Source organism: Triticum urartu, chromosome 7A, assembly GCF_056163025.1.
Source record: "Triticum urartu cultivar PI428250 chromosome 7A, HENAU_Tu73, whole genome shotgun sequence".
Taxonomy (NCBI): Eukaryota; Viridiplantae; Streptophyta; class Magnoliopsida; order Poales; family Poaceae; genus Triticum; species Triticum urartu.
Window position 1 is genome coordinate 98,773,825 of NC_141879.1, and position 17,719 is coordinate 98,791,543.

General features: G+C 43.5%; 3 protein-coding genes across 5 annotated transcripts; 1 reads left to right on the forward strand and 2 right to left on the reverse strand.

Annotated features, from left to right (window-relative positions):
* Positions 1 to 204: 204 nt before the first annotated feature.
* On the reverse strand, positions 205 to 4,448 carry LOC125521530 (S-adenosyl-L-methionine-dependent methyltransferases superfamily protein). 3 transcript variants are annotated; one of them, XM_048686583.2, is made up of 10 exons: positions 4,292 to 4,448; positions 4,136 to 4,192; positions 3,598 to 3,695; positions 2,718 to 2,787; positions 1,795 to 1,843; positions 1,274 to 1,362; positions 1,138 to 1,185; positions 887 to 946; positions 736 to 799; positions 205 to 667 (listed from the first exon to the last, which is right to left on the reverse strand). In XM_048686583.2, the coding sequence occupies exons 1-10, from the start codon at positions 4,349 to 4,351 to the stop codon at positions 573 to 575; spliced, it is 690 nt and encodes a 229-aa protein (XP_048542540.1). In that variant the 5' UTR covers positions 4,352 to 4,448; the 3' UTR covers positions 205 to 572. The 3 variants fall into 3 exon arrangements, with proteins under 3 accessions (XP_048542540.1, XP_048542542.1, XP_048542541.1); XM_048686585.2 differs by lacking the exon at positions 736 to 799; XM_048686584.2 differs by lacking the exon at positions 736 to 799 and having other exon boundaries at positions 205 to 696.
* A 149-nt stretch (positions 4,449 to 4,597) lies between these two features.
* LOC125524126 (transcription factor MYB3R-4-like) lies at positions 4,598 to 8,236 on the forward strand. The gene is made up of 3 exons (XM_048689200.2): positions 4,598 to 6,037; positions 6,156 to 6,282; positions 7,205 to 8,236. The coding sequence occupies exons 1-3, from the start codon at positions 5,634 to 5,636 to the stop codon at positions 7,937 to 7,939; spliced, it is 1,266 nt and encodes a 421-aa protein (XP_048545157.1). The 5' UTR covers positions 4,598 to 5,633; the 3' UTR covers positions 7,940 to 8,236.
* A 129-nt stretch (positions 8,237 to 8,365) lies between these two features.
* On the reverse strand, positions 8,366 to 16,747 carry LOC125524128 (MADS-box transcription factor 5-like). Its single transcript, XM_048689202.2, has 8 exons — positions 16,332 to 16,747; positions 11,395 to 11,470; positions 10,588 to 10,649; positions 10,001 to 10,100; positions 9,782 to 9,823; positions 9,646 to 9,687; positions 8,947 to 9,083; positions 8,366 to 8,587 (listed from the first exon to the last, which is right to left on the reverse strand). The coding sequence occupies exons 1-8, from the start codon at positions 16,514 to 16,516 to the stop codon at positions 8,548 to 8,550; spliced, it is 684 nt and encodes a 227-aa protein (XP_048545159.1). The 5' UTR covers positions 16,517 to 16,747; the 3' UTR covers positions 8,366 to 8,547.
* Between the last annotated feature and the right edge of the window lie 972 nt (positions 16,748 to 17,719).

Below are 17,719 nucleotides of genomic sequence, written 5' to 3' on the forward strand. Positions count from 1 at the left end.
AGTGCTCACTGGATGAGCAAAAAAAATGATTTATTTTTAAAACAAGGCAAATGAATTGCCATTTTCATCAATTACGAAACTGTTTAAAACAGATTGCCGAGGTTGTAGCCAGAGCATTTTCACAAAGTCCTACTCTCCCCCTGGTACGAAAATTTACAAAAGACTAAAATGTTCACCAAAACAATGTGGTGCGTTCTGCCAAAAAAAACCCGAATGAGTGCACACTGTGAATTACTCGCAGCAAAAAATTCCACTTTGAAGAGAATAACTCGCTATGCTCACCGACTTAACTCTGAATTTTGTTCCAAGACGCTGTTTTCCCTGATACTAGTATAAAACAAGGAAAAAACTGAAGAAGTGCTGGTACAGAGAGAGCACCAATCCTGCCTGGCAATGTACTGGAAAGTTCTATTATTGCCCAGGGTGGGTATGGCTGCTAAACTACTGGGGTTTGCCTGCCGCTTACAAGGGGATAAAAGTGCGTAAATCGCCCATGTGTTTTCTTCTTCTAGCAAGTCCAGCCCTGTGGTGGTTCAACGAGCGTGATATCATGATCTCGTCATGTTGCCGCGTCATGCTAGGCTGCTAGCTTTCCCTTTCGTCTCGAGCTTGTGGGACAAAGCGCCACAGATCGACTGCGATATCGAGCTCCTTTTGCTTGTGGAACCTGTAGGTCCGAGGTAGATCATAGCGCAGCTGTAACAAGGAGGAAAAGGAGCACGTTGCAGATATTACCACAGCACAGCAGGTGTGAAGCAAAAGACATGGTTTCGGCCCAGAATCCCGAATTCAGAATAACCTTCCCATAAAAAACAAAAAGGTATTTATCCTCGTTTTAAGCAAGACAAGAAAGGCTAGCTTATTTCTCCGTTTCAAATAACATTACCTCACACAGAACTTCAGCACTGATTGCGTTGCAATTTCGCAGGGCTGCCTTCTTGATGTACTAAAAGATCAAAAGCACAAAAAGAAAATGAACACTAGATGAGCATTTCTTCCACATGAAATGTACAAAATGGAAAACGGACAAAATATCGAATATGGTTAGGTTCATCGTGTACAAAATTGAGTAAATCCTTTTGGAGCTCCAATGTTCTCTACAAAGCAGGCATTAAAGATGTACACGGCAGAACTTACTTCTCTCGTAGAAGTCTTGTGCAGAGAATAGACAGCTTGAGATGCAACCTGTGAATAATAAACAGATATTAAAAACTTACTGCAAAACTAAGAATGTCTTTCATTAACTGGTATAGTAAACTGTTGCTCTGACAACCTTCAAGCCCATAGAAAGGAATTCCATGTCAGCTCCTTTTCGCTTTGTCCCAAAGGGAGGATTCATGACAACAGTGTCGACAAGAAGGCCTGCACCATATCTCTTATAAGGAACTCAAAAGGTTATGGGCGCTTTTCATTGTTAAAAGCATCTGTATTTGTGAACCAGTGTAATTCATTTCACAAGAACCACACTTTACATGTGTTCCTTTTGCTAACATGATTATATTTCATCTACTTTCCTTGCAAAAAATCATCATCTACTTTCTTTTACCTGCGCAAGCTACACGAAATACTAATTATCCAGCCAGCTTGGAAAGCATTTTCAGCTAGGATACTGAATTGGTATCAAAATGATGTCCTAGACATTATTTACTTATGTATTGAATATACAAAAAGGGCAGTAAGAATGATGCTGAAAAGAACTTCCACAATGGTAGCAGAAAATAGTGTATGACAACCAATAGATAACTAAAGTTTCGATGAGCCTACACAAAATATATTACCACTGAAGAAAAATACCTTTTAAATTTAAGTTCTTTATGTCACACTGAATTAAGTCGATATCCAGCTGCATAACAAAACATTTAATGAAAAGAAACATGTCATTCACATGTTAAAGTATAGTAGATCCTAGAAATAGCAAGTTACTGTGTCAATCCTCTCACATACTACTTTCAGCCCTACCTCTACCTCACCAACATGTACTTAACCATTTAAATTTGATCACTGGTACCAAAAGGGTAAAAACCATGCAAGAAGAACATCAGAGTCAACAACACCGGGGTTGTTATTGCTGACGAAAAGGCAGCGAACATAAGGATTTGACAGGATAGCTTAGCATATTCATGGAGTACTGAATTCAACATAACTTAGGTGAATGGTTTTCTGTGTTGAGGGGTGTGTTTCTGACCAGTATTGGAGTTCAGGGTTTAGAGGGGTATTGCACTTATCTCATATAGATACTACATTTAGGGTCAACTCCAGAATTACATTCTCCTTGCTAAAAAGAATCCTTCAGAACTGTATTTGGTACAAGCTAAGGCCCACAACCTTGTCCCTACGAATTTCTTAAGAAGCATATAACGTTATGCTAAAGGCAAGAGCAAATGGGGACTTAAAACAGTTTTCAGCTAACTGCACTTCCAAGTTGTCATCCTTTGATCAACTGTAGGAAGCGCTCGAGATAATAGACTAAGCAGACCCGTGGAAAATTCTGCGTGATACTCCCTCCGTCCGAAAATACTTGTCATCAAAATAGATAAAAAGAGATGTATCTAGAACTAAAATACATCTAGATACATCCCCTTTTATCCATTTTGATGACAAGTATTTCCGGACGGAGGGAGTATTTAACTAATTATAGAGGGAAAAGAGTCAATATGAAGGTTTATTTGCTTCAGATAAAAGCAGTTGTTGCATTGGAAACGAAAGCAACAGCATACCTCCAGATCAGTAGCATTTTCTTGAGCAAGTTCAAGGGACTGGAGGTCAATATCAATACCAGCGACATGCCTGTCATTCCGGAATCGTATTGAACAAGATTAGGAATATCAAACAACAGAATAACCACAAAAATCGTAAAGATGCCCAATTGGTACACAAACACGCCGGTGTATAGTTCATGACAGTAACAGACAAGCATTTAAAATATTGTGCAGCATATGAGTTCGTTACATGCCATGGGAATGATAGTGTCACATACTCATCATGTTTCGTAATGATATGTTATGCAACATCATTTTGACCAGCATCTAGAAATTTCAAACAAAAAATATATGAGGTAAATTAAAGTATAATAATAATAGAAACAGTTCTATTTTCTTAGATCTTCAGTACGAGTAACTAAGTTACAGACAAGGCACCAAGGCAGGTGGATCAGTGAGCTTTTATGGTAGTTTACTGTCTACTAAGACCAAGTACTGGTAAATCAGCACATAAACATCATGAAGCAATGTAGTGCCTACTAGTTAAACTCTTGGTGTCCCCCAAAAACATGGTGTACCTTATACTGCACAATCAATGAGCAAACCATGGCACACGTAACCAGTCTTCAGTTCTCCATTCAGTTACAGTTTAAAGTAGGTGTGCAAATGATGGCGCGCGAATTATGAAAATGACAACGCTATTGTACGGTTAAGGAGCGAAATCTCTGTTGATACCAACTCTGTTGTGTGCAAATTATGGCATGGGAATTTTAAAATGACAACGCTGTTGTATGGATAAAGAGCAGAGATCTCTGCTGATACCAACTCGGAAGAAACAATTGTAAATAATAACTGAAGAAAACGATTACCAAAATACTAAGAGCTTCAACGCACTCACTCGGCATCCAGCAGAGCACTCGCGACAGCCAGGGTACCACAGCCGCACCCAAAATCAGCCACCACTTTACCAGCTATGTCATCGAAGCTGTTCTCAGCCTGACAGATTCAGCAAATCACCATGAGAAAGATAAAAGCAGAGGCACACCAGAATCACTAGAATTTTAGCATCCAAGCACGCCCAACAAGCCTACTTATTAGCTATCTGTCTGCCTCACTGTTCAGATAAAAATAGCCAGGCAAGACATTCCTAAAGGTTGAGGCACAACTTGCAAGCAGCTGAACATTCAAACATTCCCAAATTTGTACTACAGGCAGTATATACAGAGCTAAAAGAACTAAAGCGTGAGCAACAACTTGTGCAGAATCTTCTACGGCAAGCCTACTAGCCCACTGCCGGAGTAGCTTGCCGGTTTTGGGCATGGAGCCGCGGCCGCGCGCACTCGCGGCGTCCAATTGCAGACAGAATCACATCACAGCAAGTACCAGGATCGCATCCATGCATAAAGGGGCATATGAGAATCGGGGCGGGGTACTACCGTGTAGAGCATCCTCGACGCGATGTGGGGGCCCGTCGCGTACTGCTCCAGCTCCACCTGTACCCATCACCTCCGCCGGCGACGGCGGCGGCGAAGCTCAGATAAGGTCATGCTTGTTCTGGAGGCGAATCGAGCGGCGGATGCGGCGGAGGGTACCTTGGGGTCGGAGAACTGGGTCAGGCCCCCCAGGAGGCCCTCCAGCTGCTTCAGCTTCATCTCCTCCTCCCCTCGCCGTCGCCGTCGCCGTCACGGAGTTGGAGATGTGCCCTCTCTTCCTGCCGGCGAGCCAGTGGCGCCTCCGACGGCCAGAGGGCGGCCTTTTCCCTTAGGGCCGGCCGTCGCGGGCCGGACCGCAATACCAGGCCTCTATTTTGGCCCACCTGTAAGGTCCAATGCCAGCCCAAGAGCCCATCACGCCCAACCCCAAAACGAGCCCAGTACGAGAGTGGGTGGAAACTCGGTACAGGCGGATGGTCTCTCTCTCTCCTTCCTTTCCTTCTCGTGCCGTGCGGCGGCCGGTGGGCTCGAGACCGCCGTCGCCGTCGCCATCGCCATCGCCGCCGGCTGCCTCCTGCTCCGTCCGTCCCCGCCGCTGGCGAGACCAGCGCTTCCCGTGGGCGGCGGTGCACGTAGCAGGTACGTACCGCCCGCTCGTCCTCCGCCCCAGTTCTCCGGCTTTGCGCTTGAGCAAGCAGCATTTTTTTTCCTTGCTAAATAAGCTAGATTTCTTCCCCTGCACAAAAGGGGTTCCATTTTGTTCCAGTGCGTGATGGTCTGAGCTCGTAGTTTCCTTCATCTTCAATCTATACCGCAGTTTAATTACAAGGCTAATTAATCTGTACCATCTCTGAAGTATCATTCAGTTATAATTGCTTGAATATACACTTTCATGCCCCGGCCAGAAACAAAGTCTTGCCATTTTCTACAACATGTGTGATTGATCGTACTACTTAGACATGAACTCTGCACTCTTGGAGAAAACTGCTTGAAAGGATCGCCGATTCAGTTCAGAATGAATTTACATCTGAATTCTGCACAAATTTTTTTTAGCCAAGTAGATGTGCTTTACTTTTACTGTACATCACAAAGGAAAACGAAAGGACTGATGGTATAGGCATATAGCATCGCATGCCATGCCATGCACTCGGATGTTAATGTCTTCTTGACTTCACCAGCATGTTGCAAAGGATGGTGTGTGTGCCACGTTTTCTGAATAATGCGTGCTGCTTAATTAACTATAGTTTTCTTTCTCTTGCATGAAGTAATCTATTTATGAAAGTAAATGCCCCATTAACAACGCAACTTAATAAACCCATAAAACCCCCTTGGGTTGTGGCCATTAAGGGGCCATAAGGTCGGTCTTTGTCAAGATATAATGTGACACGCCATGCCAATGTCTCCTCTTCCGAGAGATGCAGGTAGACAGGAACCAGCATCCCTCCGGTCCCTCTTCCCCCCACCCCCAGCCCTAGCAGTAGCCAGCTTCTGAAACCCCACCATGGATTTCGGTTGCTTCCAGCCCCACGCGGGGAGCTGCGATGACACGCCGCTTGATTTCCATGTGCAGCAGAGTGCCCACTATGATCTCCACTCCCTTGATCGTTCGTTCGAGCCTGTCGGCGGATCAATTGGCCCCTTTGCGGCCTTCTATCCTGACTACTACCCACAAGGTGCGACGACCAAGGCTGTCATCGGCGATGCTTCATCAATCGTTCATAGTTCTGGACCTCACCTGCCTCTGCTGACGCCAAAACTTGAGGTTTCACAACTCATAGGAGGCGGCCTTGGATCGTACAAGACCTATGAGATGAGCCGCCGGTTTTTCCCAAGAAAGAAGGCCTCCAGTAAGGCTCTCAAGAGGGCTAATGTTGTCAAGGGGCAATGGACACTGGAAGAAGACAGGTAAGAATTAGATATGTTGTTTCATGCTTCGTTCAGTATTGTCTCTGTTTGCAGCGCTGTAAGTCTGTGTTATTACTTGCTATCTGTGTTGTTAAGTTCGTTCTTGCATCTTTTACAGGAAATTGGTGAAGTTAGTGGAGCAGTTTGGACTGAGGAAATGGTCTCAGATAGCGCAAATGTTGCCTGGAAGAGTTGGAAAGCAATGCAGAGAAAGATGGCACAACCATTTGAGACCTAACATCAAGGTTTGTCTCTCCAACTTCCGTTTGAACTGAACCGAGGGGTCAAATCTATTTTGATCTCCTTTATATTCTGTAATAAATGGAATGCCTACAGTTATGTCTTTTGCTTTGACTGTGTTTAATGAAATAATAAACTAATTAAGCTCCAAAAAAAACTATTTTGAACACATTTAGTGAGATTTGAATGTCGTTGGGTCAGTCTGCAATACATTATGGGTGCACTAAATTTGGGGAATTATATACATGATGCCATTTTTGGTTTGCTTATATCAGATTCATGGGTGGGGATAGTATTTAGTACTAGATTTGCAATCTAATTCAGCTTAAAAAAACTAGTTTGAAACTTTGAATACATTCAGGGAGATTTGAATGTCATTGGGCCAGCCTGCCCTTTATTAAGGGTGCACTAAATTTTGGGAGTAATATAAGCGATGTCTTTTTTGGTTAGCTTTTATCAGGTTGATGGGTGGGGAATGGGTATAGTACTTAGTACTAGAATGGTTCTTATCCATGATGATAGAATCTCAAACCGGCACTCAAAAACTATTTTTGTACCCTTCTAGTGAGCCAAACAGAAGAAAATTCTAACCTGACATGGCCACATGGGACAAGAAAACATAAACTGAGGGGAAATATTATTTTTGAAAAACTAGAAACAATGCATCATGGAAAATTATGTTGTTGACCAGAGCCATAGAAGTTCAAATAACCTTTGCCCCTATTAAATTTTTAAAAATTACAAAATGTTTAATGGTAAATAACAATAATGGATAAATATCATGGTGAAACCAAAAAATGGGGCATGGATGTTTCCAAATCTGAAATATTTTTGTCAAGTTCTTTTTCCTGAAATCTTCTCATATTATCTGTGTAGTATTCATGCTTGAAATAAACTTTTTGTGCGTGGATGAAACCACAAATGCAGAAAGATACTTGGAGTGAGGAGGAAGACATGGTTCTAATACAAACACACAAGGAGGTTGGCAACAAATGGGCAGAGATAGCTAAGCGCCTGCCTGGGAGAACTGAAAACTCCATAAAAAATCATTGGAATGCAACCAAGAGAAGGCAGTTTGCACGGAGGCGGACCCGCACAAGCGCCAAGAATCCCAAATCTGGGACCCTTCTGCAGAACTACATCAAAAGCCTTGGAATTGGCTCTAGCAAGGTCACTGCTGCTCCACTAGCCCCAAAAGAACGTCCACTGTCACCATCTTCACCAGCATCCCCAACACAAAATCTGGCACAGGTGAGTGACAGTTGGTCAGAATCCAACCCATCCAACATAATGGTCAGCGAAGGACTATTCAGCACAGATGACAGACAGGCTGACTCTTGTGAAGAAATTCTGGTCCCTACATGCGATGACTTTTCTATTGACATGTGTGATGGTTTATTTGACACAAAGGAGGATGCGCAATACCCGGTTTACAGCATAGATGATGATGTTGACATGGACTATATCTTCAACCATATGGACTACACTATTAAGATTGACCATGAGATAGATATGGAGATGGCATGGTGTGATGACGCACTCGCAAACATTGAATCTGGATCATCGCCATTGGTGACAGTGGCAGGTCCAGCAGAAATCAAGACTGTCCAGGTGAAGGAGGAGATGAATCTAGTTGAGCTGGTCACACGTACAGAGACTTGACATTATTATATATGCATGCTATTTATAGGTAATATGACGACCTTTTGGATGTTACTATGGGACCTGCTATTTATAGATAATATGACGACCTTCTGGATGTTTCCATAGATTATATGACGACCTTCAAATGTATTATGGAACCATATTGACATGATAAAAATGGTAAATAAGACCATGTGTATTATATGGCTTGAAAATGAAGTGTTTATTATATATTGAATTAATGTTTGAAACATGTTTCTCATTTCATTATTATGGTATAGTTACCTAATTTTACTTTATTTTCGTTATGGAAATGGAGATGAATTGCTATACTTTTATGAACATTTATGGATAACATGTCAGTGCGGTGGTGACTTGTTGTTTGTAGCTATGCACTGACACGGTGCACTACACTTAATTCAAACTGAGAGATTGTGTGGTCAATTCAGCATCCAACATTCAGATAATTCTTCTCTAAAGTTTAAAATAACACACAATATGATTGAATAGTACATAATAGGTTGTTTTAAGTTAGAACCCATTGATAAAAGAAAGCATTGCATTAAATTTTTATCACATCGACCCAACGTAGGACATCTGCGCTCAGGCTCAGCTCATACAACCATTCATTCTTTGTTCAACTGATCCAGGAAATTTCGTTGATACCTGCACACGATCGTAATAGGTAGTTAAGAAAAAAGTTTAATAGGCAAAGACATGTTTAAAAAGGAAACCTTTTTATTGATTCTGCACAAGCTGTTCTAGTCTGATACTTCAGTTTCTGTTGGTAATGCAAATTGGGATTTTATTCCTTTTTTTTTACATGTTGGCAATCTTGTTCAAATATAGTACTGTATTCCTTTCAAAAAGAATGTTTAAAAATCAAATCATATAATTTACTAAAGTATGAGCTGTTGATATGAGTTTTCCTTTTTGCTGAGATAATTTATTTTTAAAGAACATGGTTAATGTTAATAAGGCATCATACTTGGAGTCTTTTATTAATAGCTGAAGAAAAAAATTACCCTATATGCAGGGAAGGGTCACAATCATGATGAAAATACTCCTGTTGATTAGCTTGATTAGCATGGCCACTAGACCCACTAGGTCCAACATCCTGGCAAGACATTTGCAGCACATTTTCCGCACTAGTTTCTTGTATCTGGTACAACAAAGAGGTAAAAATTGAAGCACGCATAGCTCACACTGCTTTCGAATATATGTGACGAACTCAGCCATTAATTTACCATTCCCAATAAAAACCACAGCCATGGAATTTTAATTTTAACAACAATATAAATACCTTCTTTTGCCAAGAAATCTATGGTCCGTTGTGCATTTCCATCGAACAAGCAAAAAAAATACATATTCAAAAACCCGTTGAAAGAGCAGGACATTATCATCGTGGACTGTCTCATATTTCAGTTGCACGATCTTTCTTTAGTTAGGAGAAAGAAACTAGATGATTGACAATTTAATGAAATAACCGAAACAATACGAAGTCGGCTAGTGCTAACTTTCCCTCCATATATATGTTTTTATTTTATCACTGAGGCTTCCCTGTACTGTGTATGGAACTCCTGAGCGTGTCTAAATGAGGATTAACCAAAATAATTTGTGTATATATGGCACATTCAAGCTAAGCCAATGCTGGAAATAAAATAAAATGATTAAAAACCGTGAGGGAAGAGATGAGGTTTATCACTCATATTGATGTATTATACCTTCTTCCGTAAGTCTTTATTAACATCTTGCAGTTGTTGTTCCTGCACAAATTAGTAATTAGTAATTCTGGGGCCTCTACGCTGAAAGAAATATATTGAACAAGATCAGGGCTTAACAAGACGACACACGTGTTACCTTGCGCTTGAGCTCAAAGAGCTGATCAAGTGACTGTTGGCTCTGTATAAGTCATACACAGAAATAGCTAGTCAGCATGACATTCTACATGTTAAACAAATCTGATCTCAAACATTTACATATTATTACAGCATGCATCTGAAATCTGAACCTACGACTTGTGAAGTACATATATGGAAATATGATCACCAGTGAATTTACTTGACTATGATGATGTACCTTTGTCGCCCTGATATGTTTGAGAGATATCTCAATTTGGTTCTCAAGCTGCTCAAGTTCCTTCATGTTAAGTGGGCCCAAGTCCTCGCCAAGAAGATTTCTGTAAAAGATCAATAATTTAATATAGGCACTAACAGCTCCTCTCTTCTCTCTGTAATCTCTCTCAACTCTCAAGTACACACATAGTAAAAAAAGGCTCAACACATACACACGTATTCCATTAATCACTCCATGCTCTCATCGCTTCCTAAACTCTCTCCATGATCAAGACGACTCGGAAACCATCTGTGAACCAAGCAAACTATATGCAGGCACTTCTCCTTATCTATGATCTCTACTTGCATGCAGGCCATTCGATAATTATGTAATGCAGCAACTAAAACGCAGACGGCCACACAACAAACACATGTCTGCGTCTACTAATGTGTGTTTGCCTCCATCTCCCTCTAAGACCACGCATGCTAAGTCCATGTCATCCATGATCGCTTAGTCAATGACAATATTAAATAGCAATCGGTCACCTGGTAAGTAATTAATGATCGATATATCTAACATTTCCTATAGTTGGCTAGGTAGGGACTACATACCTCTGAGTTGTCTGTAGGAACTCAACTCTTGTCTTCAGCTTCAAGTACTCCTGGTAATTGCTCTAGTTTGGATAAGAAAAATTAACAACCCACTGGTCAAGTAATCGAGTGAAATCATGACTATAATACAGAACTACATTATGCATAAACCATATATATGTATGGTTGTTTACAAGGTACTGCAAAAACTTTCTAGGAGATAATAGCTATGTGACAATGAAAATAGAACGGTATGGCATACTATAAGATACTGCTAATGAAATATTCCAAAGTTGATAATATGAATGACGAAGCGTACATAAATTAGCATATATAGTAGTTTTTACATCACATTGAAGTTAGGGGGTAAGTCCTCTCCAGCGTTAATTAGTTTTGTTTTCAGAAAGGGATATTAGACCCATCATGTGAGAGCTCTGTACATGTGCAAATGTTCAGAAAGTTTTATTTCATTCCGTTAAATACTTACTGCTACTCAGAAGCAGTAGATGGAGCTCTTATATTTCACCATATATACCACTGCATTTAATTAACAGTTTAGATCCAAATATCCAATTTGAATTATTACTTTGCTTTATGTATTGATACTTGATTTTCCATGAGCCGTGAAATTACATTAAACACATTAATTCCAGTCACCAAATTGCCATAATCTGATCCTGAACATAAATCCTATCCAAGACTAACAGTTCACAAAATGCACGTGGCACGCCATGTATATACTTCTAGAAACACCGCTCTAGTGTCTAGTGCATACTGTTCGGTTTTGCACATGAAATGTATATGAAGCAACAGTGTTGAAAAGGTTACTTGTTCAGTCTCCGGAGTTGCAGTTGCCTCGGAGTTGAAGTTGCAGCTGCGGTACCGCTCTAGTGTCTTGTACATGCTGTTGAACAACAAGAAAAATGGATTATAGACAAGCTTTTGAAAGAAGAAAATCATGAAATATCTCTGACCCAATCAACGTAACGTAAGAGTTCATTACATTGTAGTGTGGCATGACCAAACGAATTTGACATTGCTGAATCGTTTGGAGAACAGTTATTTCTAAGTCGACCATTTCGCTTAAACAATTGGATGTAAATATAGACCACCTTTGGGTTGAAGGGTTTTTCTAAGAATCTGTAGGATTTAAATCCATCGGAATTTTTCCTATGAAGGTCCCTATTCCAAACATGCCTATTCTGTAAATATTAATTGTACCATATCTTTCATTAACGAATAGACGGTACTCCAGCCGATTTTATGAAAATTTAAAGCTATGGACTAATTTTAATTGAGAAAATTAGGATATTGGCCACACCACAGATCGGTACTCAAGAAGTGTATTGTAGCTAGCATAATGTAACCTCTAGTGCGGTCCGGTCCAATTTGTACAAAAGGCAGTTCTTATTTGGTGCACACTGCACAAACACATAATACACATGTCCTCAATTGTTCCTCTAAAAAAACATGTCCTCCATTGTCACCGAGAGAACTGGAACATTTCTCTGATAACGTGAAGTATTTTTTAAACTAAATTTCTTGTTACTTTCTCTATTAATTTGTTTCGTAAGAACATGTTATTCTAGAAAGGAAGAAAATGCTGTTAAGTTTGGGAGCGGCGATAGTGGCGTGTCGGCGGCTTGTTCTAGCGGTGGCAGTGGTCGTTCATGATCCATGGACCTCGATGTAATTTTTATTATGTTTTGAGGTGTTTTATATTTTTTATGAATCTTTATAATAGATCTGTGCTCTTTTCGCAAAAAATGGTGTAGCTATGTGTACTAAGATATAAAAAAAACTATTTACATTTGTAAGGTTAGAGAAAATAACGCTTTGTAAGAAAGCCACGAATCGGCAAACCAACCCTAGACACCACAACTTGATCCGATCCGTGCGCCGCCGGGCAAAGCCTGCGCGCGCCGGGGAGGCTGCTTCTCGTCGGGAGCTAGTATGGAGGAGCTTGTGGGCTACTACAGGATGGCGACGGTGCTACGTGGTCAGGTTGTTGCTGTCGGCAGATGATGTTTGGCGGACGAATTGGCGATCCAACGCGGTGATCTTCAACGGTGGCATGGCCTAGCTACGTCACTAAAGAGGAAGTCGGTGCATGGTCCTGGATGGCAGCAAGCTCGACATCAAACCCGAACTTGTCACGCAGTGGCATGGACGTTTTCTCTTCTTCAGGTTTTCTTTAGGGAGTCTTCGAGTTTTGTTTGGGGCAGCTAGATAGCGACTATGTCCTCGTCTAGGAATAATGTTCTCCTTGCTTTTTTTCTATTCCGTTGGTGTGTTCATCAACCTCGGAGTGTGTGTGGAGCCGTGTCTCCGGCAGGTCTTCCAAGATCCGGTCGGTTTTAGGTTTTCGATGGATCCGTATATATTCGGCCGGCGTTCATGGTCTTAGGAGTTTCCGCAGGACCGTTTTTTCTTCTCCGGGGTGGGAAATCTCGGCCGCCGGCATCTCCTGGTCTGCATCGACAACATCCCGACCGCTGCTTCTGCAAGCCGCTAGGTTTAGAAAAGTTTGCTCCGTAGGTGGCACCAAGCTTTGCTCATGGCGCGCCGCGGGTGGAATGATGCAGGAGGAGGAAGACTTCGGCACCCCCAAGGATTTGACAGTATTCTTATCTATCTGTGTGGGTGTGTTTGCAAGGACCTACGACACGTAATATATGGCCTTGGGCCCTGTCGCAAAAGAAATAAATTGACAGAAAAAGAAGTAAGTTTGAGACTTAACATGCCATTTTGCCATTAGGAAAAAAAAGGGGTTCCATACGATTATGGCATGATGGCGCGTGCTCAATGCAAAGTAAAGCAGGGTACTGTTACATCACTTTTTTTCTTTTCGAACAGGCAGTACTACGGCAGCAATAATACCCTCGAGCTCCAGTACGCGTCTTCACGTGTTTGCTACTACTGCCTTGCTTAACTCGCCCTGCTGCACTGGCCGGGCGGTTCGCCCGCTGGCTGGGCTAGCTAGCTATACCATGGTACTCCTACTAGCAGCAACATCTCACCTGTCTGTCCGTCTCTGTCAAAGTTCTACGGCCGACCGGTGGAGACGACGACGACGACGACGGAGCACCGGCCGGCCGGTCACATGCCATGCCATGCCATGCCTGCCGGGAAGAACATCGTAGGAGGATAAACCCTGACGATCCATCGTTTCCTAGGGTCACTTTTCCGTCTTTTTTCTCTCCGGTCGCGGCCGCGTGCGAGTACGGCGCCTGACCGGCGTAGGGAGAGGGGGGTGGGTGGGGAGACGAGGCCTCAATGGAACAGTGGAATTGGATCCCAATGGAACAGTAGTAGAATTGAACAGTGGAATTGGATCCCAATGAAACAGTAGTAGAATCTATAGCTAGCTAGAGAACGACACACACACACCAGGAAACTTGTAATTAGGTCGAGCAATGCCTATGCACACACATAGTACTAATTAGATCTGGCCATGCCAGCCGGCTGGTACAGAGGCCGAGGCCATGTGCATCGCGCTATGCAGAGGCCACACAGCGTGGTGGTTTTGTCATCTCTTATGTATCGATTGAATGAAAATGTCATTTTTATTAAGAAAAAAATGTCGACATAACAAAACAGGAAAGGGGTAACACCCAGCAGATGGATGGATGGTAGGGAAGAAGCAACAGATCTTTCCGCACAAGCTCTCATGAAAAATGAGGAATTGGTTTGTTTCTAGGGCACAGATCAAGTAGTATTAGCGCAACGAGAATCAGGTTTTTATAAGAGAAGAATGTATGTAGGATTTTAATCCAGCATAGGATTTTTTTTCCTATGGACGCCATTTGAGAAGAAGTTTGCCACCAATAACATTTTCCATGCCTTAACTTTAGGATTTTCTAACAAAAAGGTTATACCTCGTGTTTTTTTCCTTTTTGCATGCACCTTTTTTAATATCTTAAAATTCTTTTGAAGTACTCAAATGGCCATGTCTGCAAAGTCCCGTGCTTTGGTTTCAGAAACCATGACGGTGCCCATTGCTGTTTTTTGTACTGAAGAGGCGACTAGAAGTGTGCAAACCTAAATAATATGCAGCTAGCTATCCAATTTTTTTTTACTGGATAAAGAATCAACCTTTAAGACTGCAAAATAAAGCCCCCATTTCACACATGCCTGCTCCGTAGATACTGTAACATCTCTTTTCTTAACGAATAGACAGTGGCCCTAACGATTTCATACACACAAAAACACATATGTTTAATTAGTTAATTAGGATATTGCTCGCTGCACATGTTGGCATTGGACAAATGCATGGGCGCTACCATAAGGTAACCTCAAATCCGGTCTAATCTGTGTAAGAAATTTTCTAATTATTCAGTGCACACAACACAAGCGCATTTTTCAAACCAAGAAACTTCGTGATGGGCCGGCGACATTTTGTTTTAGTTTTCAAATTTCTCGCCACCTCCTCTGTTTGTGTCTCAAATATCATATGCACATATAGAAAAAATGACGGCAAATTATACATTTTTTTGTGACTGGTCAATTTTACATGTCAGAGACTGTCACGTGTAATTAATTAGGAAGGAATGGGGTACCATTTCCCCCCTGCAACTTCTAGCTGCACTCTGCTGAACAAACTCTGAGACCATACAATAATAGTACGAGCATCTCATAAATCCTCTCTCTTCGTCAGTGTTTGCTTAGAGCTGCATACGATTATAGCTTAATGACGCGTACTGCCTAGTAATGTAAGCAATTTATATGTTCGGTCCTTGCCGTTGCGCCCTCCGGTAAGCCCTCTCCGCCAGTGGACGACGATGAGGTACGTACGTACTACGCCTGTCTGTCAAATGTCCACGGCCAACACGCACTGCCACTGCCAGTACCGGGCGGTGAATTGAATTCATTCCATCGTTCACATGCGGCCGGAGAACAGCATGGTACTCCTGCTCCGGGATAGGACGAGTACAGCTGAGGACGAGCACGTACACCGATACATAGTATCGTTTTCTCCGTCACTTTTGCTCGCCTGGCCGCGTGCGCGTACGGCCGCTCCGACGAGTCACCCAGACAAGACGGAGAGAGAGAGGAGAGAGGGCCCAGGGCTCAATGGAACAGTAGAATTGGGAGTGGTTCCCAATGGAACAGTAGAATCTCCACACACACACACACCAGAGGGGGGTCGAGGGCCAGATCTCCCAGGAACTCCCCGATGCAACAATGCAAGAGAGTAACTAGTGGCTGATTGATTTGTTTCCTGAGCTGGGCAACGGGCCGGCCGGCAGAGGGAGAAGAAATTAGTAAAATTGCTTGTGTGATTCTTGCAGAAACAAAAAGGTACTATCTGCCCTATGTGTTTGCCTGCCCAGATCTGGAGATGCTACCTAGGAAAAACGAAGTGGTAGACAAGTATAGTTCTGAGTGATTCATCGATCGGCATGTGCGTGGCTAGTGAGGAGCGCAGAGCACAGGTCTGCCGGGAAAAAGAGCGTTGAGGGGAGAGGCTACGCGCTACGGGATATGGCTAGGATCGAGCCTGGACTGGATGACTCTGTCAGCTGCCGCCTACAGCGACCTCAACTCGCATAATAAACACCAGAAGAGGAAAGGGGAAGCACCCCGCCTCGCGCTCATGGATGGATGGAAGACGCGGCAAATCCTTCCCCAAAACAGCAGCGAGGGAGAAGAGGGGCTACCATGGTAGCCATGCGTCTAAATGAGCAAATCTTCAAGCAAATTAACCTTTTCATATGATAAAACAAGTCAGAGAGTAGGATTAGTTAGATGCAGCGGTTGTGTACCATGAGGATGTGGAGAACTCGAAGAGGCGGCCTCGGGTGGAGAAGATGATGAGCGCGACCTCGGCGTCGCAGAGCACCGACAGCTCGTACGCCTTCTTGAGCAGCCCGTTGCGGCGCTTGGCGAACGTCACCTGCCGGCTGATCTTGTTGTCGATCCGCTTCAGCTCCACCTTGCCGCGCCCCATCCTTCCGCCGCCTTGCCGCTCGCTGGCTCTCTTCTTCCCCGGCCTCTCTCTACCTCTCTCTTCTTTCCACTTCTCCTCTCGGATAGCACTAGCCGGAGGAGGAGGAAGGAGGAGCTGTCGTAGAGTACTTGCTTCTCTTTAAAGTTTATGCTATGGTATGGTATGCTATGGCAGGACGGATGGCACCCTGGCCTGGCCTACGCATGTACTGCACCGCACGTACGGTGCGCTCCCGTCTTTGGGTTTGGCCCCTTTCCCTTTCCCCTATATCTCCCTTGAAGATTTCCTCCCCCTCTATCTCCCTCTGTCGTCCTGTCAGCCGTGCTTTCTCTGTCATCGCCGTACGTGGCCCGGCCCGCCCGTCCCGTCGATCGCTCCCCCTAGGCCCTACCTGCCTAGCTTGGCTCGGCAGCGGCCATGGCTCTCCTCTCGCCGCGCCACCGTGCCGCGGCCGCTCGGCAACAGTGACGGGCGGGGCCGGCCGGAGCGGAGGGGTACAGTACGATCCGACGTGTCGACTGCTTCCAAGCACCAAAGCTTAGCTACGCCATCATTTCGTCGAGAGAAGAACTTCATTTTAACCTCGGCGGCCCAGACGATGGATCATGGATCGATGGATGGATCATGGATCGACGGCGTACCGGTACGATTGGACTCCTCCTCCCTGCTCGGGTTATGAGACACGTACGGCGGCTTTGGCAGACTTGAAAATTACATTTTTGGCCCCAAATTCCCCGTTTGATGTGTGGTGGGAACTAGCGGTGGGAATTTGCGAGGAAGCTCTATCCCGGCTGAAATTGGGAGGCGACCAAGGAAGAGACGCCTGTGAATTGACCTCACCTCTTTAATTCCCTTTCCACTTCCCACATCAACTTCTTCTTTTTTTTGCTGGTGCCCTCATCAACTTCTTTGCCCCCAATCAACAGCGGATTATATGTCTCGTACCCCGGCAATGCTACACATACAGGTTTTTACAGGAGTTTACAGGAATGATTTGATGTGGCAGGTTTTCATTGGGTGTAAGGGGAGGATGCGGGCCCATCCCCATGAAAATCAGGATGGGATGGTTATTATGTTTGGAAGGAGTCCGCAAGAGCCTGTAAAGCCCTGTACGTGTAGCATTTTTGCTCGTACCTCTTTTACTCTCATCCCGTATCACTATTTTGCTCCAAACAAGGGCCCAACTGCTCACAAATGGATTCC